The following is a 25,525-nucleotide window of genomic DNA, read 5'->3' as shown; positions in this document are numbered from 1 at the left end:
TACTTTTGACCATTTTTCTGGCAGCATGCGTATTCCGTGACGAAAGAACTCCTCATCTTTCGAGTCGATCCAAGTAGCAATCCAATTTTTGACTTCTTCATAAGAACTGAGGTACTCGTTAGCTAGACAGATGCCAGCGATCGGAACAAGTGGTAGTCAGATGGAGCAACGTCTGGAGAATACGGCGGGTGGGGTAAGATCTCCCATTTCAGCGTCTCCAAATATTTTTTGACCACCTTTGCAACGTGAGGCCGAGCATTGTCATGCTGAAGCATGACTTTATCGTTTCTGTCCTCGTACTGTGGCCGTTTTTCTTTTAGTACTCGGCTCAAAACATCAATTTCGTTGGGTATCGATCTCCTGAGATGGTTTCACTTGGCTTTAGCAGTTCATAATTTATCACCCCCAGCTGGTCCCACCAAATGCAGAGCATGACCTTGGCGCTGTGAATGTTCGGTTTTGCCGTCGACGTCATGACTGTCTTCGCTTAGGATTATCGTAGTGGACCCATTTTTCGCCGCCAGTTACAATGCGATGTAAAAATCCCTTTCGGTTGTGCCTTTGAAGCAGTTGTTCACATGCAAAGAAGCGCCGTTCGACATCTCTTGGTTTCAAGTCGTAAGGAACCCAGTTTCCCTGTTCCTGAATCATCCCCATGGCTTTGAGGCATTTTGATACGGCTTGCTGAGCCACTTGCAACGATTCGGCTAATTTCGGCTTGGGTTTGAAACGCATCTTGGTCGAGTAATGCTTCCAATGCAGCATCTTCGAAAATCTTCTCCCTTCCACCACCATGCCGGTCTTCGACTTCATAATCACCATTCTTAAAACGTTGAAACCATTCACGACATGTTCTTTCACATGGGACAGCCTCACCGTACGTATCCGAAAGCATTCGATGAGCCTCAGCCGCACTTTTCTTGGAATTAAAAAAGAAAAGCAAAACTTCCCGCAAATGTCGAGAATTCGGCTCAAAAAGTGACATTTTCAGTTGAGAAAAAATTTTGGATGCAAACAGATCTCTACAAATATTTTGTTGGGTTAGTGTTGACACAAATGTCCAAGATCGATATAAAACGATTTAATCGACCAGTGCTTGACCCTAGAGACATCTATTGGAAAACGGCGGAAGCAAAGTTGTAGACCTAATAAAAATAATGTCATACAAATCTAAGTACATAAATACTATAAAGAGAAATATTTTTATAGACAAATCGAGAACCTTAACATTTTGCTATATTCTTATCGACCAATTAGTCTAGGGGTAATTATTTCGAAAATATTCGGAAGAATATTTTTACGCACGTTTTTGTCGGTGTTGCAAGACAAATAGATTATTCCGAATCATCAGTTTGGCTTCAGATATTTTCAGGACACAATTGAGCAATATAATAGGGTAGAACATTTTATAAGAGATGCTATGGAAAATAATAAATACTACTCTGCTGTCTTCCTTGATGCCCTTCAAGCATTTGATAAAGTCTGGCATCAAGGCCTATTATTCAAGTTAAAGGAAAAAGTACCAGTGTCTTATTATTTGGTGATAAAGTTTTAATTGCACAATCGGACGTTCTACGTTAGATGCTGTGACGCTAAGTTGGATTTTAGAACTGTTCGTGCTGGCGTGTCCCAAGGCAGTGTACTCCCCCCTGTGCTCTACATCCTTTATACAGCAGACCTTCCAGTGATCAACTCTGACTCCATAATGACGGCAACTTTTGCTGATGATATTGCACTGCTAGCGTCAAGTGGCAACCCTACTACCGTTTCTAGAAAACTGCAGATTCAATTGAATGGTATAGCGCCGTAGCTCACCAAAGGGAACATTAACATCAACATTGAAAAGTTCGTACAAGTTGTATATATGTACCCTCAAGCACAAAAATTGCCCTCCAGTAGCTTTATATAGTCAGTTGTTACAAACAAAGATGTTTGCAAAATATTTAGAGATTGCAGTTGATAAGATCGCGTAAAAAGAACTCAGCTAAGATTAAAATTGGCCCAGCTATACTGGCTCCTTAGGCCAAGATCCGCCTCAGTGTGAGGTATAAGTTGCTAATTTATAAGATTATACTTAGGCCGATCTCTACGTATGACATTCAAATCTGGGGCATGGTGGGGGCTCTTTTCTGTGAGAAATGTGAGAAACCATGTCCTCCACCAATATCTATGGTTATTCACTGTAAAGAAACAGTCAAAGAATTTAGCAGGCGTTACCTCTTCCGTTTAGATCATCATGAAAGTATTTGTGATTCAAATGGTGGACAATAGTTTATAACAAAGAAACTTAAAAAGATATCATTCGCTAGTCTCAACTGTCTAAATGCGGAGCATTCGCGAAGATAAAGTTTTAACGTCTGCTCTGCATTACACCAAATCCACCATAATAATTTTTTGAAGGTGTAATCTTAAATTGTCCGACAATGCTACTAAGTTGTATTTTGCCTAAAAATGGAAGATTTTTTATCTGTTCGTCATCAACACTACCACAGAGTACCTTTATGGTATGTCCTGTGTTGTTAATGTTCCAAGACCTGAGGTTCGGTCTCAGGCACTGTAGGGTCCTCGGAGACCCAATTCTGTCTGTCTTTTTTCGTTTTTTTTCTATGCCTATATGACTGGGTACGCAAATAATTTTTTCCACTGAGATTCTAGTTCTAGTTCCTAAGCCCTTGCATAAACTAGCATGATGAGAATTAGTTAGATTGTACAAATAGCCGCAATTTAAGCTTGACTTTGCAATAAATTCATGTGACTAGGGCAGAAGCCCACTTATCACCTTCTGTTATTCGACCTGAAAGGCTGAATTGTAGTCCTTTGTTTGAAGCTATGTTCTGCGTATTTACTACTGCAAAAGAAGCCCGTCTCGCCCTCGTTAGTAGATATTTAAATTTCACCTTTGAAATTATCGATCACAGAACCAATGGTTCATTGGAATATCCTCTGGAAAGAGAACGTTGTGGATAATTTCTAATGTTCATTAACAAGATCGAGTCTGGATCCAATGGCCCACAACTCGAGAGTGAAATTTTTGAATTTCAGAGAGTTATTTGAAAGGCTAAATTCTCCATTTATGACCACAAACTATAGTCCAATGGATTCAAATCTGTACTACCAGACGACCAAACATCTGCAGTTGCTGGTACATTTTTACTCTTTAGACATTATACGGATGAATGGTGATCACGTTGAGTATCTGGAATATTAACTCTTGCTTTTTTTGATGTTTTGTGCAGATTTTGTTGTTGGCACGATATTGGTAGAAAATTTGTCGAACAATCCACGAAGAATCAATGCAGTATTGATGTACCGTCGGTGCATTATCGTGGTGCAAAAACCAAGAGATGTCGGCCATAATTTCGATCTTTTTTTACGAATAGCTTCGCGCAACCGACGTACAACGTTCAAATACTATTTTTTGTTGACAGTTTGGCCTTTCGGCAGGAATTCGGAGTGCACCACACCTCGATAATCGAAGAAAACTGTCAAAATAACCTTGATTTTTCAACTGCTCTGACGTGATTTTTTCTGGGTTCGACTCATCTTCGCCAAGATATTCGGCTGAGTGAACGTCTGTTGCTGGGTCTTAAGCATAGATCCAAGACTTATCGCCAGTAACACTATGTTTCATAACATTCTAGTAGTCTTAGAGCATTGTTTCACTGACGATGATGCGACGATGTTTTTCGAAAAAATTTAGTGATTTTGGAATCAATCGTGCTTTCACTTTGCTTAGGCCCAAATGATCTTTCAAAATGGTTTTAACTGATCCTTCCGATTTTCTAACGATGCTAGTAAGATTTCTGACTGTTAATCGGCGATTCTCAATCACCAATTTATTTATTTTATCAACGTGTTGATCATCAGTTGACTTTGATGGCCGCACTGACCGTAGTTCATCGCCAACGCGTTCTCGACCCTCTTTGTGCACACAAAATTTAAAGGAGCTTCTTTCCTGAATAATATTAATTAATGTGCTTCAGAAAGACAAGCGTATATCAAACTTTGATGGTTATTTTGATGTGATATTTGGCGCAGATGTCACTAATAATCATATTAACATATAAAATAAAATATTTCGACGAAAAGGTTTACGCAAGAAATTCAAATTAAAAAGTCTTACAATTTTTTGCCCACAGTTGTATATCTGAATTAGGTGATTAACACGGGTATTGTCACTTGCTTAACACGGGTATTGTCACTTGCGAAGCGAATTTATTATTGGCGAACATACCTAAATTTGCATTGTGAATGGCGAATGAACGTATTCGCTAAAATATGTCGTTGCCATTCATGAAAAAAGTAGCGCGTTCATCCGAATTTGACATTTATGTCATTTATACTTAAAAATATTTATTATTATATCAACTGAAATTCGAAAATATGTTTATTAACGCGGATCTGTATTTTGAGGCTAATTACGATGTGGAAAGGCGAACTAATCTTCTTCGACAGCGCCGTTTTATTAGAGATAATTCTAATCCTACAGAGCTACCTAACACGGTGTATGTATCCAGTTCAATTATAACGAATAATAAGAAGTTTTTGTTCAATGTGCACGTATTTGTAGATTTGTTGCGAATTTCCGCTTAAACAAGGGCGCATTTATGTATGTGCTGGGTAAAATCAAAGACAAATTTCATTGTCGGATGTCGTCTTCCATAACGCCGATGTTAAAATTGTGTGCCGCGCTCAGATTTTTCGCACATGGCAGTTACCAGCAAGCTATAGGGAATGAATTTCAGTTGGGACTTGCTCAGCCAACAGTTTCCCTTATTTTAAAAGAGATCATACCCATTTTGGAAAATGAAATTTGTCGTACCCATATAAGCGTAGATATGAGTGAAGAAGAAAAGCAGCAGGCAAGAAGCAAATTTTATTCAAGATCGGGAATACCAAATGTAATAGGCTGCATCGATGGAACCCATATTGCGATTTATGCTCCTACCACAAACAAACACCTCTATCTAAACAGAAAAGGATTTTTTAGCATAAATGCAATGATTGTGAGTTTTTATGAATTTAATACAGTAAAATTGGTATAAAAATGTTATTGTATTTTTATTACAGGCTTGTGATCATGATATGAATATCCGTTTTGTGGATGCTAGATATGCTGGTTCTACACACGATTCGTTCGTATGGAACAATAGTTCTCTTAAGGCATGTTTAGAGGCAGCGCATCAAAACGGAGATCAGAACTCTATTTATTTAGGTATTCGCAATATTTGACTACTGCGCAAGTTTAATCTTGACATACATATCAATATTGAAAACAATAAAATATTTGCAGGTGATTCCGGATACCCACTAAGCCCTTATTTATTAACACCTTTCCGTCATGCAGAATCTGGAACTAGGGAGTCAATGTTGTTGAACGTACGATTGGAGTTTTGAAATGCCGTTTCAGATGTCTTCTGAGTGATAGAAAAATGCGCTACGATCCTGCTAAAGTAACATCCGTTATTAATATATGCTGTGCCTTGCACAACATTTGTAAAAAATTTAGAATCGGTGATCCGGAGGAGGCTGAAACCTCCTTTGATGCCGTTGTACCATTGGAACCAATTAATGAAAATGGCAATGGTTCACCAGGAGAGCGCCGCAGAAGACAAATTGCTGATGCTTTGATGTAAATGAAACTATACCGACTTCAGTGAATAATATATTGCATTCTTTTATTTTATTCAATATTTTGAAATTCAATATTGCACAGATAATAAATATATAAAAATTACAAAAACTACATGCTTTTAAATTAAATAAAAAAAATCACATTCAATTCCGTCACTTACAATAATAAAGTAAAAATAAATTCATCACATGTTTTCTTAAAAAAAATATCAATTCAAGTTAAAATATGAAATAAAAAAAAAAATTATCACATTCTTATGAAATAAACTATAAACTAAATTCAATCTATTTACAAGCACCCTATTTACCCTATTTTTTTTGCATTTTTAATTTTAAAATTTGTAGTTTTATTTCCATCTTTTCTCTATGTCTTTTTTTCTCTAAATTTTCTTCCTTCTTCCTTTCTTCTTTAATTTTCATTAATTTAATTTCTTCCTGTTTCAATTCATATATTTTTCTTGTATACCTTGCAACTTCATCAATTTTTTTTTCCATTCTTGCCATTTTGTTGGAAAGGTTGTCTTGGACTTCGGCTTGCTTTTCCAACGCTTTCATCCGAATTACTTCACGTTCCTCCACTGTCATTCTAGGACGGCTGCTTGAGGATTGCGAAGCCAAATCCATGGCTCGTTGTGTTTCCTCGGTCGTGCGCTCTTCTGGCTGAATTTCTCTACAATTTACCGCACTTTCTATTTCATTAGAGCCATATGCTAAGCCTGTAGGATGTACAGCCGCCTGAAGGTGAAGAAGCTCATCCACACTTTGCTCCAATGGAGATAAACTTTGCTGAGCATAAGGTCCTCCTCCTGTGGCAACAGTTTCGCGTCGGTTTGTCGCTATTTTTTTTTAGTTTCTGTTTATAATCCAACCAAACCTAAATGCTACACATAAGTAACTTCAACCAAACAAATTAATTAAATTTTTACCTTATTCCACTCGCGCCCGTTTCGCAATGGTGGACCAATGGCATTGAGTTCGGAAGCGAACAGGTCCCATTGCTCTGCCCTGCTTTTCTTTGTCGCTCCAAAATTCCCCATTCCTCTGGCGACGTCCGGATTATTTTCCATTAACGCAACCAATTTTTGGAATTGCTGCGTTGTTGTACGTTTTGTTCTAGAAGTATCGTTTTGTTAAATATAATTAAATAATTACAATTGCTCAAATAAAGATCAAAATTTACTTACGTCCTTTCCATTTCAAATAGCGAATAAAAAATGCATTCGTTAAATTTTGACAGTAATGTCGAAGCGAATGCCGTTTTTTCGCCAGCGGCAATACCAGAAATTTATTTTCGCCACTCGTTCGCCATTTTCTGGCGAATTCGTTACAGATTCGCAACTTACAATTCGCCACGGCGAAACTCGCCAAAATTTTCATTCACTTCGCAAGTGACAATACCCGCCTAAAAATACTCCTAATGAGTATGTATCTGCTCCCTATGGAACTTTTATATATGTATATGTGACCAAATATATTTTACCCTCTTTGTAGCATTATATTTACCCTTCTCAGCAAATAAAAGTCACGGCTTTCAATTTATTTTTAATTATAAAAAAATGTATTTTATAAAGTCAAAATTTTTACATGGCCAACTTATAAGCAAACTATTTACATTAATTGGAAATTTGCGTGTGACTTAAAATGAAAATCACTTAAACAATAATATATATATTTATGTGTATATAATGTTATTTAGCATTACATTATCTGATTAATTTAATTATTTATTTATATTTTATTCATTTATTTATACATTGCTAAATCTTTACTTAGATATTATATACAGCAGTTTTATTCAACTTAGTAAGCAGCATATTTTTGGTTATGTCAAATGTTTTTATATTGTCCATTTCATTTCATTTTATGTATGTATGTATTTTCGTTTACATGCACACACACAAATATTTTTGCGCAGCTTATTGCCGGTTGGTATACGTATTTTTAAATGGTGGTGTAACTTAATGGATACAGGAGCTAATTAATTAAAAACTGGAGTAGAATTAAAATGGGAGAAAATTTTCATATTTTAAATAAAAATAAAAATTATGTTATTGTTTGAATTTTAAAGGAAATTTTATGCATTCTTCATTTATATATAATATTAAATGTGGTAAAACAAGTAATCGTAAATAAACTAGTAAAGTAATTGTTACATTAGCATATTTTCATGTCAAATAATTTATGAAAAAGGCTTAGTTTTTAGTTAGTCGCCTATTTGTCTTAAATTTAATAAAAAAAATTTACATTCATTCATATAAAAATCAATTTAGTAAGAAAAGTAAATGTAAACTCACTTACTACACCTGCTCACACACACAGTTATAAATGCCGATTTTTTGTTGTATTACTATTTAAATTTAATTTTACATACGTAACGCTTAAAAAATAGTTTTTCTTTTGAAAATTTACACAAGGCAGTTCACTTGAAGATTCGCAGATTTTTCTAAAGTTTGCTGATATTCATTGTTTTCATAAATTAAATTTAAAATAGGCACATAAAATACGTTTAAAATAGAAAAAAAAATTAAATAGAATGCCAATAGTTTTGATTAAACTACTAAACTAAAAACAAAATGTTTTTTAACTTAAACTTTTTTTTCAAACATTTTGTTACTTTGTAAAAAATTTTTCATTTTTAAACTTTTTTTCAAAAAAAAATTTTTTTTGGAAAATATTTTTTCACTTAAACTTTTTTTTTCAAAAAATTTAGAATGAAATCCGGAACAATGGCAGTAGTAAAGATATGTAGACAGTTAGTTATAGGTTAAGTGCAGTAATGCTGATAAGAAATAGCTTAAACGGATTTTGAATCATTTTAAAGTAGGTTCTGAGTCGCTAAAATGGTTCTTCAATGAAAGCAAAGGTGGACCCGCAAAATTTAAATTTTAACTTCTTTAATGTTTGCTTCAGGTTTTTCAGAATAAGCAAGAAGTAATTAATTTAGATGTGGTTTCTATTACACAACTTTTTTCGCCACACCCTTCAGCTTGCCCGAGATCAGTAAAGGTAGAAAGTTTCCTGTAAGCACTGCTTACATAACGAGACCAAATACGTACATGAAGGAAGCAGTATCTTCAAAATCAGAGAAATATTAAATCAAATGGACTCATAACCCATCAATTTTCTTTAACGGTTTGAGACATAAACTCATTTGTATTCAATTTCCATTTAATAAGATAAAGCTGGACTTCTTAAGATTAGTAAAGGGTAGCATAGATATCAAAAGAAAGTGGCCTATACATGGGGCGGCAAAAAATATCTCTAGCAACAGCAATATCAACTGAATTGGAAAGAAAAGTAATATTTTACTGGTTATATAACTGGTAGTATTGGTTAAGCGCTAACCGATATATAACCGATTGTTTTAACAGAGTGTGAAAATTCAGTTTACATGCGTACATAAGAGAGATTTTAGTCTACTCTCAGGCGCCTATACATAGGGTAGAAAAAAAATCTCAAGATTCAGCATTTATTTGAAAAAAAAAAATAATATTTTACTGGTTATTTTACAAAGAAACTGGTGTTATTAATCTATACATCAGCAGCACTAAAATATCTTAAGACAATCGGTATCAACTGAATTAGTAAAGAAAAATAATATTTTACATGGTTATATAAAGAGATTTTAGCCTACTGATAACTCAGGTGCCTATACATAGGGGTAGAAAGAAAATCTCAGGATTCAGTATTTATTTGGGAAGAAAAGAAATATTTTACTGGTAATTTACCAAAGGAAAGTGACCTATATATAGGATCAGCACAAAACAGCTCTAGACATAGCAGTATCAACTCAATTGGGAGCAAAATATTTTAATGGTTATTTAACTGGTAATAATGACTTAGCACTAAACAGTATAACCAATTGTGTCACCAGAGTGGAAACTCAATTTACAAGCAGTATAACAGGTGCAGAAAAAAAATTCGAGATTCGGAATTCAATTGTAAAGAAAAGTAATATTTTACTAGTTATTTTACTCGTTATTTAACTGGTAGCATTGGTAAGCACTAACCGATGTGTAACCGATTGTTTTACAGGGTGGGAAATATCAATTTACAAGCAAAAAAAGTGATTTTAATCTACTCTCACGTGCCAAAAAATCGAAAATAGATAGAAACAAAAAATTTCTTCAAATGTGGTCTACAACACGGAGCGGTAAACCACATTTTTTGCTATTAAGAGTGTTACAAAAATAGGTTCGTCAAATATTAAATGTTCATTTTAATTTATTATGTCACTTCACTCATGCTGCGCTTAAACTTTTCGCTGGTCATTTACAATATTTGTGTATATTTTATGAATATCAATTAAATGTTAACATTTCTTCAATATTATTTTGTGTTTCTATAATGTTGTTGAATTTTATTTTAACTGCATAGTACTCGAAGTTTTCTTACGTTTTGTAATTTTAGTATTTTGTTCGTGATTTACTTATTGTAATTTAGCTATTATATAACACTATACGTATCCCTTGTTTCATTTAATGTTGTTTCTTGCTACGCTTATGCAAATATATATATTTTATATACTTAAACGCTTAAGGTTAACAGGAAATTAGGTGTTCGTAGATGTACGAGATATTACGAATAATAATGCCTAACGTTTGCGGTGTTACTATTATTGGTGTATGTATGTATGTATGTATGCTTGTGTTTGTAACTTAGTTGCTAACAAATATACCCTTGTTTCGATTCATCGCTGCTAACGTACGATTTTAGTGTGGTTTATACATTTATTGTTTTTGTTTTTGTTTTGTTTCCTTTTTTATCCAAACCTACTCAGCTTACTGCTTACACTTAACAGTTTTCGCATTTGATTTAATTTCGTGTCATTAGTAGCAACTCCATTGCATTCGTACGCTTTCGCTTGCAACGCCACCTGTTTAGCCAGCTTCCGCTACTCTTCCGCTTCTCAACCTGCCGCACCACTTCTACGCCAACTGCCACGTTCTAAACTAATTTCATATAACTACTATAGTTGTTGTTGAGGCAATAGCGCAGCTCGCCTTCGGCCTCTACGCCCTCGCACTCTTTGCTTGCACTACCCATTGCGTCGACGCCGCCGCCGACTTGTCCACCCGGGAGTCATACGTAGACCACATGCGGCTTAGCCGCTGTGCCACCAGCGCCAGCGCCACCCTTACCCATCAGCACCACACCATTAGCGCTGTTGTTGGTGTTGCAACCGTCAGTGTTGGACATTAGAGTCGCCTGCTTCGATTTGCTCAACGTTTGCATGTCCGGATAGTCGTAGTGGTCGAACTTCTCATACAAGTGCTCCGGTTCATCGCTGTAGGCATTCGCATCCTTTACGGGCGGCAACTCCCACGGCTTCAAGGCACGATACTCGTTGGCGATCGCCTGCGCCGCTAGATATCGTTCCAATTCCAGTTTGTCCACTTGCGCTGGCAGCGTTTGCTGGTACTCATGCGGGTGTAGCGGCAACATGGCATGATGTGTGCCACCTTGTTGTTGTAGCGTGTGATGTGGATAGGTGAGCCCACCAACGCTCATGCCCAGTACGCCGCCGGTGCTCAGCGGTTGATGTTGCAGTATGCGATCGTGTACATTGACAATTGATTTGCCCGAACGTGTGAGCGAACGATCGTGTAGCAGCTTCCGTCGACGCTTCACGAAGCGCAGATAAAAGACGATGCTGGCGCCGATGGCGAAGACGAGCAGCAGCGTAAAAATCGCACACACAATGGTGACAATATGCGCGGGGCAAGTGATATCGCCCTCGGACATGGTCACTAGACGGCGGCGCGTGCGCACATTATCCTGCCAGATATCGCAGCCAATGCGTTCTATGTCGAGTTGTAGATAGCCGCTGGAGCCGCTGCTGCTGCTACTAACCCGTGTAGGCCTTTGTTGTGCGACATAAGCCTCTGCGGCTGCGGACGCTACATCGGCATCAGCCGTGCCCAGCGCGGCTACAGCCGCTTCGCCTTGACTGTGTGTAACATGCACACCACCTGCGTTGTTGGCCTCGCCATCGAAATTTCCGGTAACCAAACGCCATAGCCAGAGTAGCGAGCAATTGCATTGCAGTGGATTATCGCCAAGGTAAAGACGCTCCAGCTGGTCTACGGGGAATTGTGCGGAGTAGAGTGTTTGCAGACTGTTGCCTTGCATGTAGATTTCGAGTACGTTGGGATTGCCTTGGAACAGTCGCATGGGAATGTCGTATAGTTGTAGGTTGTTGGTGAGGTGCAATGCTTGTAGATGCGTATTGTCGATGAAGGCTCTGAAAAAAGCAAAAAAAAAAATTAGTCAGTGAAGATATAAAAGGTCTACTTTCAAAATGTTATTCATGAATTTAATGAGGATGAATATTTTTCGCAGTCGCTTTAAATAACAACTGTATATAATGTAAATATATTGATCTAAATAACCGCGCCGTTGGTTCTGCTTTCTCCAGTCTGGATAAGGAAGCGAAGCAAATGGCTTTGGTAGTAAGAGAGGGCAAAACGAAATATCTCCCGTCATCAAACAAACAGTCGTTGCACTCGCAACTAAACTCACACGTCACTGTTGACAACTTCCGGTGTGTTTAACGTGGCTACCTGCTGACGAAAGCTTTACCGCTGTATAGTGGGATCAAATCAGTGCCTTGATCAGCGGTCTGAAAATGTCTGGAATTTTCATTTCCAATTGGCAGTGTGAAATGGACACACTAACCATCTAAAACCTCTGCCGTATTTTGGGTCCGCCACCCGGTAGCAATGTGATTCCACATTCAACTGACAAAGTGTTAGTTCTTCCCGCAATTGGGTTTTAACCGCATAAACCACCACGGTCCCGTTGAATCACGAGGGAAAGGACCTGCCTGCATGAGTAGGTTTAATCGACGTCCGAGACCACAATCATTCTCCAAAATGCGTCGTATTTTGTTTACAGTCGCTCCTTCACATTCGAAAGTGAGGAGTGAAACACATTCTTTCATTCATAGTCATCCCCAGATATTTGACTTGCGTCCATCACCTGGGTTCAAAATAGTCTCCAATGGATGGACCACAGGTGGAATCCTTCGACCAGAAAAAAGGGATCGTCAGGATTAGCCACGAACCACTCCACCATCTCTCTCCAATCACTTTCCAGAGAGTCATCTGATGGACAGTTATAACTTTTCCAAGCTCCTAGATACCATCTAAGTCGTATAATTTCGTCTTTTATTTGGAACTAGTATTAGCACCAACGACTCTCTTTTGTCAACAGGTGTTACTTCGCAGTGAGTAGGCGATTAAGAAGATCCTATCCCGACGAATAAAAACCAAGCTTTAAAACTCTCATCCTGCTATATTCCGCAGATGCATGGACGATGTCAACAGCTGATGAGTCGACGTTACGAGTTTTCAAGAGAAAGATTCTGGGAATATTTATGGTCCCTTGAGCGTTGGCAACGGCGAATATTGCATTCGATGAAACGATGAGCTGTATGAGATATACGACGACACTGAAATTGTTCAGCGAATTAAGAGACAGAGGCTACATTGGCTAGGTCATGTAATAGTACAATCACCAAAGAAATTGTTTAGATCGGACTATCAAAGCTTATAGCCACACGAACTTATCTATCAAAAACGAGTCCTTGTATGGAAAACTTTTTTATTTGACAGGATATCTTCTTAAAATTTAATGTTGGTAATCTTTAGGGAAACGGGTAGGTTACAGCTTCTCAAAAATTTAATTTTAGTTTTCAAAAATGCTTGCTTTTTATCTTTACGCTCAGGCATGAATAAATTTCGTTGCCATTTACCCACTTAATTAAATGCATTCGGCAACATTTAGCTCTTTAAACACAAAATAAAATATTAAATTGCTTGCCACGCTGCGTGCGGCCACTTGTAAAACTCAAATTGCCAAGCAAACTAAAGATCTAATAATTAAAACACACAATAATGGAATGAAGACACACACAAACATAACGGCGCTGCACATAAGTGCGCATACATAATAAATGTGTGATACTAAATCTGCAGCAACTTGATTGCTAACAGCAAGTATTTGTTTGTACGGATTGTACGACACACACAAACACATTAGCAAAACATTGTTGCGCATGTTGTTAATGGCATTCTACACATTTTATAAAATAAAATGAGATTTTTGTAAATTCTTTATTTGCTCTTGTTGTTGCTGCTCGAAGTTTTCTTGCTGCAGAATTCGCCTCGTTTTCTTAACAACATGAGAAAATATGTTGGAAATTAATTTCAGTTGCACAAAATGCTTTACTAGACTAAATTAATTGCCAGTGTGCATATACAGAGCACGAGCAGCGGCAGTAAAGTATTAGCAAAACGAGTAACAACACCAACAACAAGGCAAGCAGTCGCTGCATCATTGGCAGTGGCAGTGGCAGTGGCATGTGCAGCAGCAGCATCATAGCGCATTGTTTCACGTGTCGTGAACACACACACGCGCATATTAACAAGCAAACGTTCTATGCAACGTGCACACACACACACATGCATAAACGCATGCCATTTTGCTTGGCTGAGAAATCTCACTCTTAACTCCTTAAACTAATAAGGAAATTGTAACAAATGACATTGCTGCTGCTACTTTGGCTCTATTGCAGCTAAAACTGTTGTTGTACTCCTACATTTGCTGTTGTTGTTGTCCGTTGTTCTTGCCGTTGTCGTTGGCATGTTAAGACTGACGCATAAGCTCACTTGAAATTTTCTATATTTTAAATGCACTGTGTGTGCGTGTCATAGCTGCTCTGTCCTTGACAACTGCAGTACCCATTCTTCGGCTGTCTGCTTACTTTAGATTTGTGCGTGAGCATGCATTTGCCTGTAGTTGTGTTAGCTGCCTGACGACGTGAAGTAATGCAGCAATTTCGTTGCAATAAAGCCGAGTGGCAGCAGTTTAAGACGCTGCTCGGTGCATGCATAGACGACGTCACACTTATGCAGCTGCACAGTGGGGCGGAGTTGGAGAATTTGTGAAATAATTTTTTTGTTTTTTTAATTTATTTCATTTTGCTTTTTTTATATATAATTTTCACGTTTCTCGTAAAAATAAAAAATATAATGTAAAATAAAGTACGATTAAAAATAATAAATAAAACATAAAATCAAAAATTAAATAAGCTTAATAAATACATAATTTAAACAAAAAATAAAAAATAAAAAAAAACTATAATAAATTTTCATGGCATGTTTAACATTATCGTCAATACTAATGCAGGCAAAAACTAAAATTTATTAGCAAAATATTTTGCTTATTTATCTAATATTTTTTTTTAGTTTTTTTTTAATAACTTTTTTTATTTTCATTATTTTATAATTTTTTCCCCTTTCTTATTTATTTTATTTAAAATTTAAGAAATGTTTTTTTTAAATAATTTTTCTAATTTTATTTTTATTTTTTATAACTTTTTTGTATTTTTTTTATTTTACCAGACGTTTTTTTTTTTAATAATTTCTATTTTTTTATTTTTAATTTTTATTTTAAATATTTTATATTTTTTTTATTTTAGTTCAACGAAATCTTTTTTAATATTTTTTTTGAATTTTTGTATTTTTATTTTATGAAATGAATTTTGATTATTTGTTTATCTTTTAATTTTTTATATTTATAACTTAAATGAAATGAATTTTTTATTTTTTAAATTTTTTTATTTATTATTTTTTTTTTATCTTTTAATATTTAATATTTTTTTAATCATAAATAGCTTTACGAAATGCTTTTTTAACATTTATTTAACATATTAAGTTTTTATTTTTTAGTATCCATAATTTTTTTTATTTGTTTTATTTTAATATTACGAAATAATTTTAAATAATTTTTGTATTTTATTTTAAATATTTTAAATTTTGTTTACTTTCGTTTAACGAAATCTTTTTAATATATTTTTTTTTTAATTTTTCTAGAATTTATTTTTTATATTATGTATTATTTAAATATTGCGAAATGTTTTTGTTAAATTTTTTTTTGTAAATTTTTTTTTTTTTAATTTTTTTTTTTTTAATTTTTTTTTTTTTTTTTTTTATTTTTTTTTTTTTTTTTTTTTTTTTTTTTTTTTTTTTTTTTTTTATTTTTTTTTTTTTTTTTTTTTTTTTTTTTTTTATAATTTTTTTTTTTTTAATTTTTTATTTTTATTTTTTTTCCTTTTTTAATTTTTTAATTTTTTTTATTTATTTTTTTTAATTTTTAATATTTTATATTTTATAATTTGTAATTTTTTTTTTATTTTATGAAATGTATTAAGGTTATTTTTTTAATATTTAAGATTTAATATTTGTTTAGCTATAAATAGTTTTAAGAAATGTTTTTTTAATATGTAATTTTAATTTTTTAATTTTTTTTTTATTTTTAATACTTTATAATTTTTGTATTAGTTATTTTATTTTACTTTTACGAAATCTTTTTTTAAATAAATTTTTTATTTATATTTTTTAATTTTTTATTTTATATGTTATTTTAATTTTTTTATTTTAATTTTATGAAATGTATCATTTTTTTCTGTTATTTTTTTTAATTTATTTAAGATTTAATATTTGTTTTAATTTTTTTACTTTCGATATAAATTTTTTTAATTTTTAGTTTTAAAAATGTTTTGTTTTTTTTTTTTTGTTTTTAATATTTTTTATTTATTTTATTTTAATTTTACAAAGGTTTTTTTATTATTTTTATTTTTCATTGTTTAGAATTTTTCACTTTTTGTTTATGAAATTTTTAACAGAAACTTAGTTGTTTGCATGTGCGTGATTTTGCACACACCGTGCGTCTTTGTCATGTGAATATTTCTCCGCTGCTGCGAGCACACTGTGCCTTGTTTAAATCTCTACATTTTAAGGCTAGTGCAGTTGACTTGCTGCCACTCTAAGCCACTACACACACATACGCACATACGAAGGACAACTGAGGTATGCAAGCGAAGGTAGTGCTGCTTAAAATGCGACTTTTACGCACATTCGAAAGCCGCTGAATGCCAACTTTGTCACTCATACGCCACGTTGCACATTTTCATTTGGCTAAAAGAGCGCTAAAGCAATGTCTTTGCGGCAGGAATAACAGAAAGTCGTGCGTATATTTATACCTCCATAAGTATACCTATAATGTAATATAACTGTGCTGTTTTATACCGCCAAGCGAAGGCCACATATACTAGTATACACACATATACGCACGGCTGATTCGCTCACTTGCAGCGCAGTTAAATCATTTCTTGCTTGCTTTTATTAAGTTAAAATAGATGACTTTAAATAAATCTTCATTCATCTACAACTGTCTTCGGAGACGTTGTCGTGCGGCAGCTCAAGGATCTAAATCTGTATTTCGAAGTGCTCAAAGTTTGAAGCGCATGGGTTTGTGGGTTTGCATGTCAGAGCTCCCCTTGGTTATGCAGGCGTTGTTGGCTCGTGTTGCTAAAGAGCTTCGTTTGCTGTTAGCGTTATGCGCATATAATATGTTTGTGTGTGTTTGTGTTGTTGTTGTATGCTCTTATTCAACCAACTGTTTGACCGGCTGGCTGTCTTGCTGTGGCCTCACTGCTTGCCACTGCCACTTAGTTTGATGAATTGCTGCGCCATAATTCAGGCTAAAAAGCTGTTGGCAGCAACAAGCAGCCTCGGTGCAGGCGCAGCACTACTGCTACTTGCAACATATGTTTGTATGTGTTTATTTTGTATACATTCATGCTTTTATTTCATACATTTCTAACGCTCAGCGTGGAAGTTGCAAGTTGCTTGCAGCATGCGACTGAGATCAGTTGCCGGCTCGAGGGATGCGCGTTGCAAGCAGATTTGCAATTTCCTGTTGCTTAATTAAAGTGTACAATTTTAATGTGCAGCGTTGAATTGCATAAACTAAATAATAACACACAACAACAACAAAAGGAAGTTGAAAGGAAGACGGAAATAAGAAAAATGGTTCCCAACAAATTGCAAACCGAGCAAAGGGGAGCGCAGCGGAAAGCAGTTGAGTCGCAAGCAGATGAGTTGCAAGGCAAAGGTAGGGCAAATTAAATAAAAGAAAACTGTAAATGGAAAAGGCGGCAGGCAGCAGTCAACGGAAATGGCACAAAGTGAGGCAGAAACGAAAATGTAATAGCATTTGCAACAAACACAAACGTCTGCTGCACGAAATATAAAGAAAATAAGATAAATGAACACATAACAAAACAAATAACAAATTAACGCCGCAGAATGACTGTGGCAGCCACAAAATGTAGCACAACAGGCTGAAAAAACTGCAGCCACAAAGCTCCAGCAGCAAAATCCCACAAAAGCACTTAATAATTGCATTGGTCGGCAAAAGTAAGCAGCTTTTCGCCTGCGCTTTTACGGGTGAAGCTAAAATACTCCTGTTGCATAATTTCAGGAGGTCACTTGTTGCACACAAGATAAGTGCTGGTGGACCGGTGAAAGCAGAAATGACTGGTTGTTTTAAATAATTGAAACATCTTTCAGGCGCTTAATGTGCGGCACATGCTGCATTATCCTGCTGCTTTGGGGGTCTTTTACCTTACGGCTTTAGATTTTGTGATTTAAACTTATAATTTTTTTTCATATAAAATAGTTATTAAAATATTTTTATACATAGCACTCTTTAAGGTACAAAATTGTGTAACCAATTTCTATTCAGAAGTGATGAACGCAGCAGCGAAAATTTATTCTACGAGTAAATATAAAATTTTATGACCATTGCTATTAATATATCATACATTTCGTCCTTATTATGCCTCCTCTTCACCTTATTAATAACTACTACCACCGTCAATTCACTACTTCTACTATATTCTTTTGTTCGGTCAGAGTTAAGATAAAAATTCCACCTCACCTGGGCACAGGCAACTTTACGAGCTATCATTTATTGTAGAGCAATAAATAATTAGCCTATTCAATTGCGTTCCATACTAAAATAATTTAAAGTTTTCAAGCTTTTGTTTGCGGTAATATATGTATAAGTATCGAAGAGGAATGTTTAAATGCCAATTTTTGGTAAAAAATATTTGTAATTTTTATTTTTGCTTTTTAAGATATAAAATATATTTAATAAAAAATATTTTTCAGAACTTGAATAATGAAAAAAATGTTTTAAAATAATTTCAATTTTAAGACAGAACGTTGACTTCGGATACAGACCCTGCACAGGACGATTTTTTATATCAGTAAAGGGTATACAAAATCTGTAACTTGATTGTGATCGATGTGAATGGCTAATAATGGGTTGTCAAAAAAGTCTTGCGGTATTTTTATTGCATTTTTTTTTATTTATTGAAATTGAAATGAATTTTTGATGACTCATGCCCAGCTCTTGACCGATGCTACGGCTGCTACTATGCCGGTCTCTTTCGACCAATTCAGCGATTTTACCACCTCTACACCAGAACGAAAACGTTGAAACCATTGTTGTGCGGTGGAAATGGAAACTGCATCGGGTCCATAAACTGCACAAATTTTATTGGCGGCTTGAGAAGCATTTTTGCCTTTATCGTAGTAGTACTGTAAAATATGCCGTATTTTCTTTTTATTTTGCTCCATGTTTGCGACGCTATAACTCACGAACGACTTAAAAGAAACGACAATCAATCAAACACGTGTTAGCGCAAGAAATGAGCTTTCCAAAAAGGTATACATGACCCGATGCGACGAATAAATCTAGAACTACGCGCTTTCAGCACCAACTAGCGAAAATACCGCAAGACTTTTCTGACAACCTAATATATGCTGCAGTCTAGTCTTAACAATAATTAAATAGATTATACCGTTGCTTTAAAGAGCAAATATGTCAAATTTTATAAAGATACCTTGCTAGATAATAAGGCTTTCCTTACAAGAACTAGGGTTTGATCGGTTAATTTGTATGACAGCTGTATGCTCTAAATATCCGATATCATATGCGGCAAATGAGCACCTTGGTACGAATAACTCAAACTGAAGGAGTAGTTCGCGTATATACCGACAGAGATGGACTCAGCTCGTCATGTTGACTATTTAGATACTTTATGTTAGGTACTTTATATTTTTTCAGATAGTTTTATTTATGTATTAAAGACATTATACCCCGATTTGGACATCACAACTGATTTTGAAAATAATAAGTGGAAAGTTCTAGTTAAAAGCAATATTTTAATTAAATATTAAAATTAGCTTATTAAGGGAAAAATTAGTTTAGGCGCATTATTGCTTGCAAATATATAAAAATTACGTTTCGGACTCCATCCCAATCTAATGAACCAGTTTGATCCAATTTAGAATATAGGATGTCTTCTAACCCAACTATATTAAAAGAGAAACAGTTCATGGATTTTCATTTGTGAATGGTATTAATCGCTTTGATTTTTACACCGGCAATTGCGTTTTCGTCGTTATTCATATAAATAGTATTTTCACTGAATTGATAGCTTGTTATATCACTAATGAATTTACAGCAGAACCACAGCAAGGCGTGGCTGCATCTAGTTTTTTAAATATGTATAAATGTATAATATTTATTTTTTTTTTAATATTTTCTCATTTATTGCAACTGCTTTGTTAAAACACAAAGCAGTTTTAAAAGCCTAAAATAAGTTAGAAAATGTTATGTCTATTTAAAAACTAGACAAGCTCAAGCAAGTGATTGAGCTGTTTTTGTGATACGTTGATTTTAAGTACGCAGGCATATATCTTCTTTTTAGGCGTGTTTGATCGCAATAATGTACTAAAACATCAGCCAATGGGTTTAGGTGATCTCGAAGTTTTGATATATATTTCATTGCCCTCTACTTCTTTCTTTGCCATAGGAATACCGAGATCTTTATGGATATTATATGCGTAGTGGTATACACCATGGCGAACACGTGATTATCCTAAGCATTTTCGATTCAAACCTTTATATTACAACAGTATTAGTTGCACAGGACATACCCAACAGCTGAATGGCATACATCCAAATCGGTTTTATGACCGCATTGTATAAAATTATTTTTTTGTCTAGGACAAGCTTAGAGTTTTTATTTTAAGGCTAATATAAATTTGCATCTCTTATTTTCATTCAAGTTATTTTACTAGATACATGTATATCCGTAAGGTGCTTTCCAAAGTGAACAGAACTTAAAAACAAAAACAGAACAAATGTTTTTTTTCGCAAAATATATTTATTCTATTTAAAATAGTCTCCTTCTGCTTCAATACAGCTTTTTGCACGGTCCAAAAGCATGTCGAACGAGTGTTTTAGCTCGTTGGCCGGTATGACCGCCAGTATGCCGGTGCAAGCCTTTTGAATGGCCTCTACGTCTGCATAACGCTTTCCTTTCATGAGCCAATGCATTTTTCCGGAAAGGAAGAAGTCGCACGGTGCCATATCAGGTGAATACGGGAGTGGTTAATGGTTAAAATGTAATTTTTGGTCAAATAATCGGTCACAAGATGTCCTTCGAATGTTGGATTCTGAGCAATTTTTGGTCGTCAGTCAATTTGTGCGGAACAAACTGTGCACACACTTCTCGTAAGCCCAAATGTTCGGTCAAAATGTGATAAATCGATGTTTTGGAGATATACAATTCCATTTCCATGAATTTCAATGACGATTTCGGCTGATTATTGATGAATTCACGCAGAGTTTCGATGGAATTTCCGGTGGTCACGGATTTTGATTGGCCCACATGTTGATCGTCATTTACTTGTATGTCTTCACGACCACTTTGTGAAGGTTGAAACCACTTGTGCACTCTGCTACGGGATAGGCAATCATCGCCATAAACTTGTTTCATCAATTGAAACGTTTCGGTAAAAGTTTTACCAATTTTAAAACAAAATGTAATGTTGGCTCTTTGTTCGAAGCTTATTTTTGCACCGATAACATACTGACACTTAAAACGCAATAACTTCACTTCCAATCAAAATGAATGAAATGTCAAGAAATTCTCAGTGGACAATCGTCAAAGATAGCAGATTTTAACGCACCGGTCGGCATATACTAGATGGCGCCACCAGGGGGCGCTGGATTCAAAAAGTTTTCTGTTTTCTTTGGAAAACACCTTGTATAAAGGGTGACTCAAAATTAACGCAAAGTTGGAACTAAATGTGGTTATGTTTCATTTCATTTCTTCTCCTTTCAAGCACGCGTGTTGTGGGTTTGTTGCAACAGACTTCTGGTTTTAAATAACACCATAAAAATAAATCTAATGACATTAAATCACTTCATTTTCAAAAGGTATGGTCCAATCATATTTCTGGCCGAAAGTTTAAATCATTTCGAAGTGCGATCGAGCTTTCCTAAGTTTTTAAGTAGTGTTCAATATTAAAAATGCGTTATTCTGCAAACATCTCAGATAATACCTGAACAAGTTGGAACATACCAAAATTATACATCGTTTTAATTAAGAGATGTAAATCTAAATTCATAACACTGACAACAGATCTTTTCAAAGCTTTTTGTTTATTCCAACTTAGAAAATCTTCTTTTGAATATTGAAACATTTTCAACAAATGCTGTATTTTGAGAAAACCATGTTTTGGTGAACTTTTCATGACAAGTTCCTATAACGCAACTTTTATACTAAGGAACTCTACGCAAGAAGTTATTTTGTCAAGGCTTCATCGGCTGGTTGAGTTTGTCACGTTATGCCAGGCTAAAAATTTCGCCTAAAAATTAGAGAGCCAACTTTATCAACTATTATGTGTAGGCATTCTCAACCAACCTTCAAAATCTGAAGATAACTTGACATGAAAAGACACACAATTTCAAATATTTCTTTCCTCATATTGTTTTATTATAAGTTTTTTTTTCTAAAATAAATTGTAAATCAATCAAATTCTCTCTTTTTTACATTACTTTTTAAAACCAAAAAGCTTCATTCACGATCTTCCACTTTCATCTGCAGTGACCATGCTCCAAGATTAATTCCCACTTATGCATGTGTAACGTATTTTTATTAAGCCTTAACTGTCAGCTGTCAACCTGTTTTGTGTTTGTTTGATTTTTCGAGAAATATCAAGTCTTTACTGCATAAATGGCAGCAAATTTAAATATTGCGTTAATTTTGCGACACTCTTTATGACCTTTCTCAATATAACGCCAAAATTAACGATGATTAATGAATAGTTCACGAATTTTTAGCTTTTTCTATCAGTGTAGAAATAGTCAAACAAGCAAGAACACTTTATTATGCTAGTGTTCTTTTTGAGTTACAACATCTTCAACATACAAAAACGCATGTCTACAACGCCTGCAAGTATGCAAAGACTAAGCGCGTGTTGTAAACAAAGCAAAGCTAGTTAGAGCACACAAATAAACATATAAATGTGTATATGTGTGTTTATTTATAAAGGGTTTATCATGCAATGCCTGCATACACTGCCTTCACAACAGCCCTGAACCAACGGAGGCTCTGCTGTACCACTGGCCTACTCAACTACGAACGAGTCGCACGCACACAATCATACCGACAAACAATTTGCTACGCACTGCGCACCGCACGCTGCATCACTCACACATATAGCCGATACGAAACTTTGCCGTTGCATAACTGTAGGCGGCTTTAACTTTGTGTTGCAAGCAGCCGCGTTTAGTTGTGCACACTTTGCCAAACATACAAGTATTTGTTTGATAATTTTTTGCGGCTTTACATTTTTCATTTGTTGCAGTTGTTGTTGCTTGGCTAGTAGTGTTTTTCAGCAGCAATTTACCGCTAAATGTGGCATGTGGCGCAAAGAAAACTAGGTAACAGTAATGTTGGCAAAAGTGGAAAAAATATTGTTTTTTTTTCGTTGCTGTTTTGCAATATAACTGCAATAGAAATTAATTCAGGGCCAACAAATATGCGTTGCAAACTTTGCGACGCTCCTTTGCCGCACTTTACTTTGATGCTTTGCTGTTGCTATTGTTCACTCGGTTGCCTGCAAAGCTTTGTAACTGAAAATTGCCGCAACGGCGCCCACCAACGCCACCAGCGCCTCGTCTCTCCCCCTCAACGCTCGCTGGTTGTTGATTATTTGTGTTTGCGCTTTGCGTTTCGAGTTTCGAGTTTTTCGCTTTGTGCCACAAAGTTGCTTAACACCTGGCTGCGCGGTTCGCAGCCGCTCAGCATGTTGCACTTTTACACTGCGAATTATTTTCCCATTTTCCATTTTCCCGTTAGTGCATTAGTGTGCTTTTGAAATTAATTACATGGAAAATTGACTTGCAGATTTTCAGTTTGTTTATGTATTTATATGTTTGCTGTTGTTGTTTCTTGTTTGTTTATAGGTTTCGCCGAACGTGGGTAAAGTTCTCGAAATATCAAAAATACTTGAAACTCAAGTGCCACGCGGCGTTCCTCGAGAGTTTATATTGGTTGTAAAGTGGTAATCCGTATTGAATGAAGAGTGGTCTGGATGTTTGCGTGTGTATGGCGATTTCAGGCTTGAGCGTAGGCTATATGACTCGCTGTAACCACAGATTAGAGTATTCAGTGCTATTTAGCTTGCGTTTGCCTTTCAAATGTTTAGCAGTATGACTATAAAACACCAAAGAGGCTCGGAGAGTCTGCATTTAGCTTCAAAGTAACTCACGTATTCCAACACGTGTTTTTCGGTGACGAATAAGTCAGAGCGATTTTTTCTCATTTAAAAATATACACATTTTTACTCAGAATTACGTTTTACACGAAATTTTTAACACCTGGAAAGAATCGTATAAAATATATACCTACATAAACTAGAGGACACGTTTTACTGTGGCTGATACATAGGTAGTACTAATAATACCATCTATATGATTTCTATTAGTTAGATTATAAGTATTAGTTAAGGAATAACCGCATTTTTGGTGAAGCAACAAAAATGAATTAAAAAGCATTTCGTGCGTCAAGAAAGAATTGGTTTTTGGGGTAAAAATACTATTGAATTTAATTTTGAATATTGGATACTGCGATGGTAGCGCTATCTATCGGTCAAACATTCCAAAATTAGCAATTAATTACAAATGAAAAAATAATTTAAACAAACATTTTCCAATGGACCAAATTGTAAATCTAAACCATTCTCGAATCTCCTTGAACACACACAAAAAATTTCATCAAAATCGGTCCAGCCGTTTAGGAGCAGTTCAATTACAAACACACGGTCAGAAGATTTATATACATATATAAAGATGATCAGCATGACCAGCTGAGTCGAATTAGCCATGACCGCGTACTAGTCCCTCAGTTAGATCAGAAATCTTGTTGACTTCATATTTGTTGGCTTCAAGGTGGCGTGTGACTGCCTAAACTAGGATTGAGTGGTGCAACGGCTGGATGAGCTTGCCTGTCCGGAAATTACTTTTTAGCGGAATGACTTTTCGGAGAGAAAGGGCTCTTTAGTCGGCATGTATGGGAATGTGGAGATTGGAGTGGTTCGTGGGTGTCCGCAGGTTTCCATCTGTGGTCTATATATTTGAAACCTTATGATGGACTCTCTGCTTAGGCAGCTCGAGCCACTCTATAGGTGTTGTGCGTATGCAGACGACCTTCTTCTTCTCATGGTCAAAGATCGCTCGCGGTCTGAGCGGACGATATATACTGCCACGACAGTCTTGGGTTGACAAAAACTCCTCTTAATACAGCATTGCATGATTCTTGCCTGTGTCTCATACTGTCTCAACGGATGCTATACACATTTTGTTAGGTGCTGTATGACAATTAGATTAATAGGGGGTTGACCTAATTGTCATACAGAGTGCTCTTGCATTCAGATTAGGAAGGAGCTTGAGTGTGTCATTGCTGTGGAATGACTGGATTTCCGATGATGATGTGGAGAGGGAGGGATGTCTAGGGAACAGGTGGCTTCTAGATGATAGTGTCAGGTGTAGGTGGCAAGACCGCTGGAACAATAGTCCTAAAGGTCGAGTAACTTATGAATACATTCGGGACGTTGGGTTTGTTGAGGGTAACACAAACTTCAGATTTTGTCTGAGTCTGGGTTTTCTGCTTACGAGG

The 25,525-nt window shown here is 35.5% G+C and overlaps 1 protein-coding gene across 2 annotated transcripts in view; it reads right to left on the bottom strand.

Annotated features, from left to right (window-relative positions):
* Window positions 1-10,019: 10,019 nt before the first annotated feature.
* Window positions 10,020-25,525, bottom strand: part of LOC126757277 (uncharacterized) — a 292,908-nt gene continuing 277,402 nt past the window's right edge. For both annotated transcript variants that reach the window (XM_050471055.1, XM_050471056.1), the window contains exon 5: window positions 10,020-11,878. In XM_050471055.1, the coding sequence (XP_050327012.1) occupies window positions 10,717-11,878 (1,162 nt within the window). In that variant the 3' untranslated portion in view covers window positions 10,020-10,716. The remainder of the gene's footprint in view (window positions 11,879-25,525) is intronic.

Source organism: Bactrocera neohumeralis, chromosome 4, assembly GCF_024586455.1.
Source record: "Bactrocera neohumeralis isolate Rockhampton chromosome 4, APGP_CSIRO_Bneo_wtdbg2-racon-allhic-juicebox.fasta_v2, whole genome shotgun sequence".
In the NCBI taxonomy this organism is placed as follows: Eukaryota; Metazoa; Arthropoda; class Insecta; order Diptera; family Tephritidae; genus Bactrocera; species Bactrocera neohumeralis.
The sequence above is the reverse complement of the archived record's forward strand: the minus strand, read 5'-3'. Positions and strand labels throughout refer to the sequence as shown.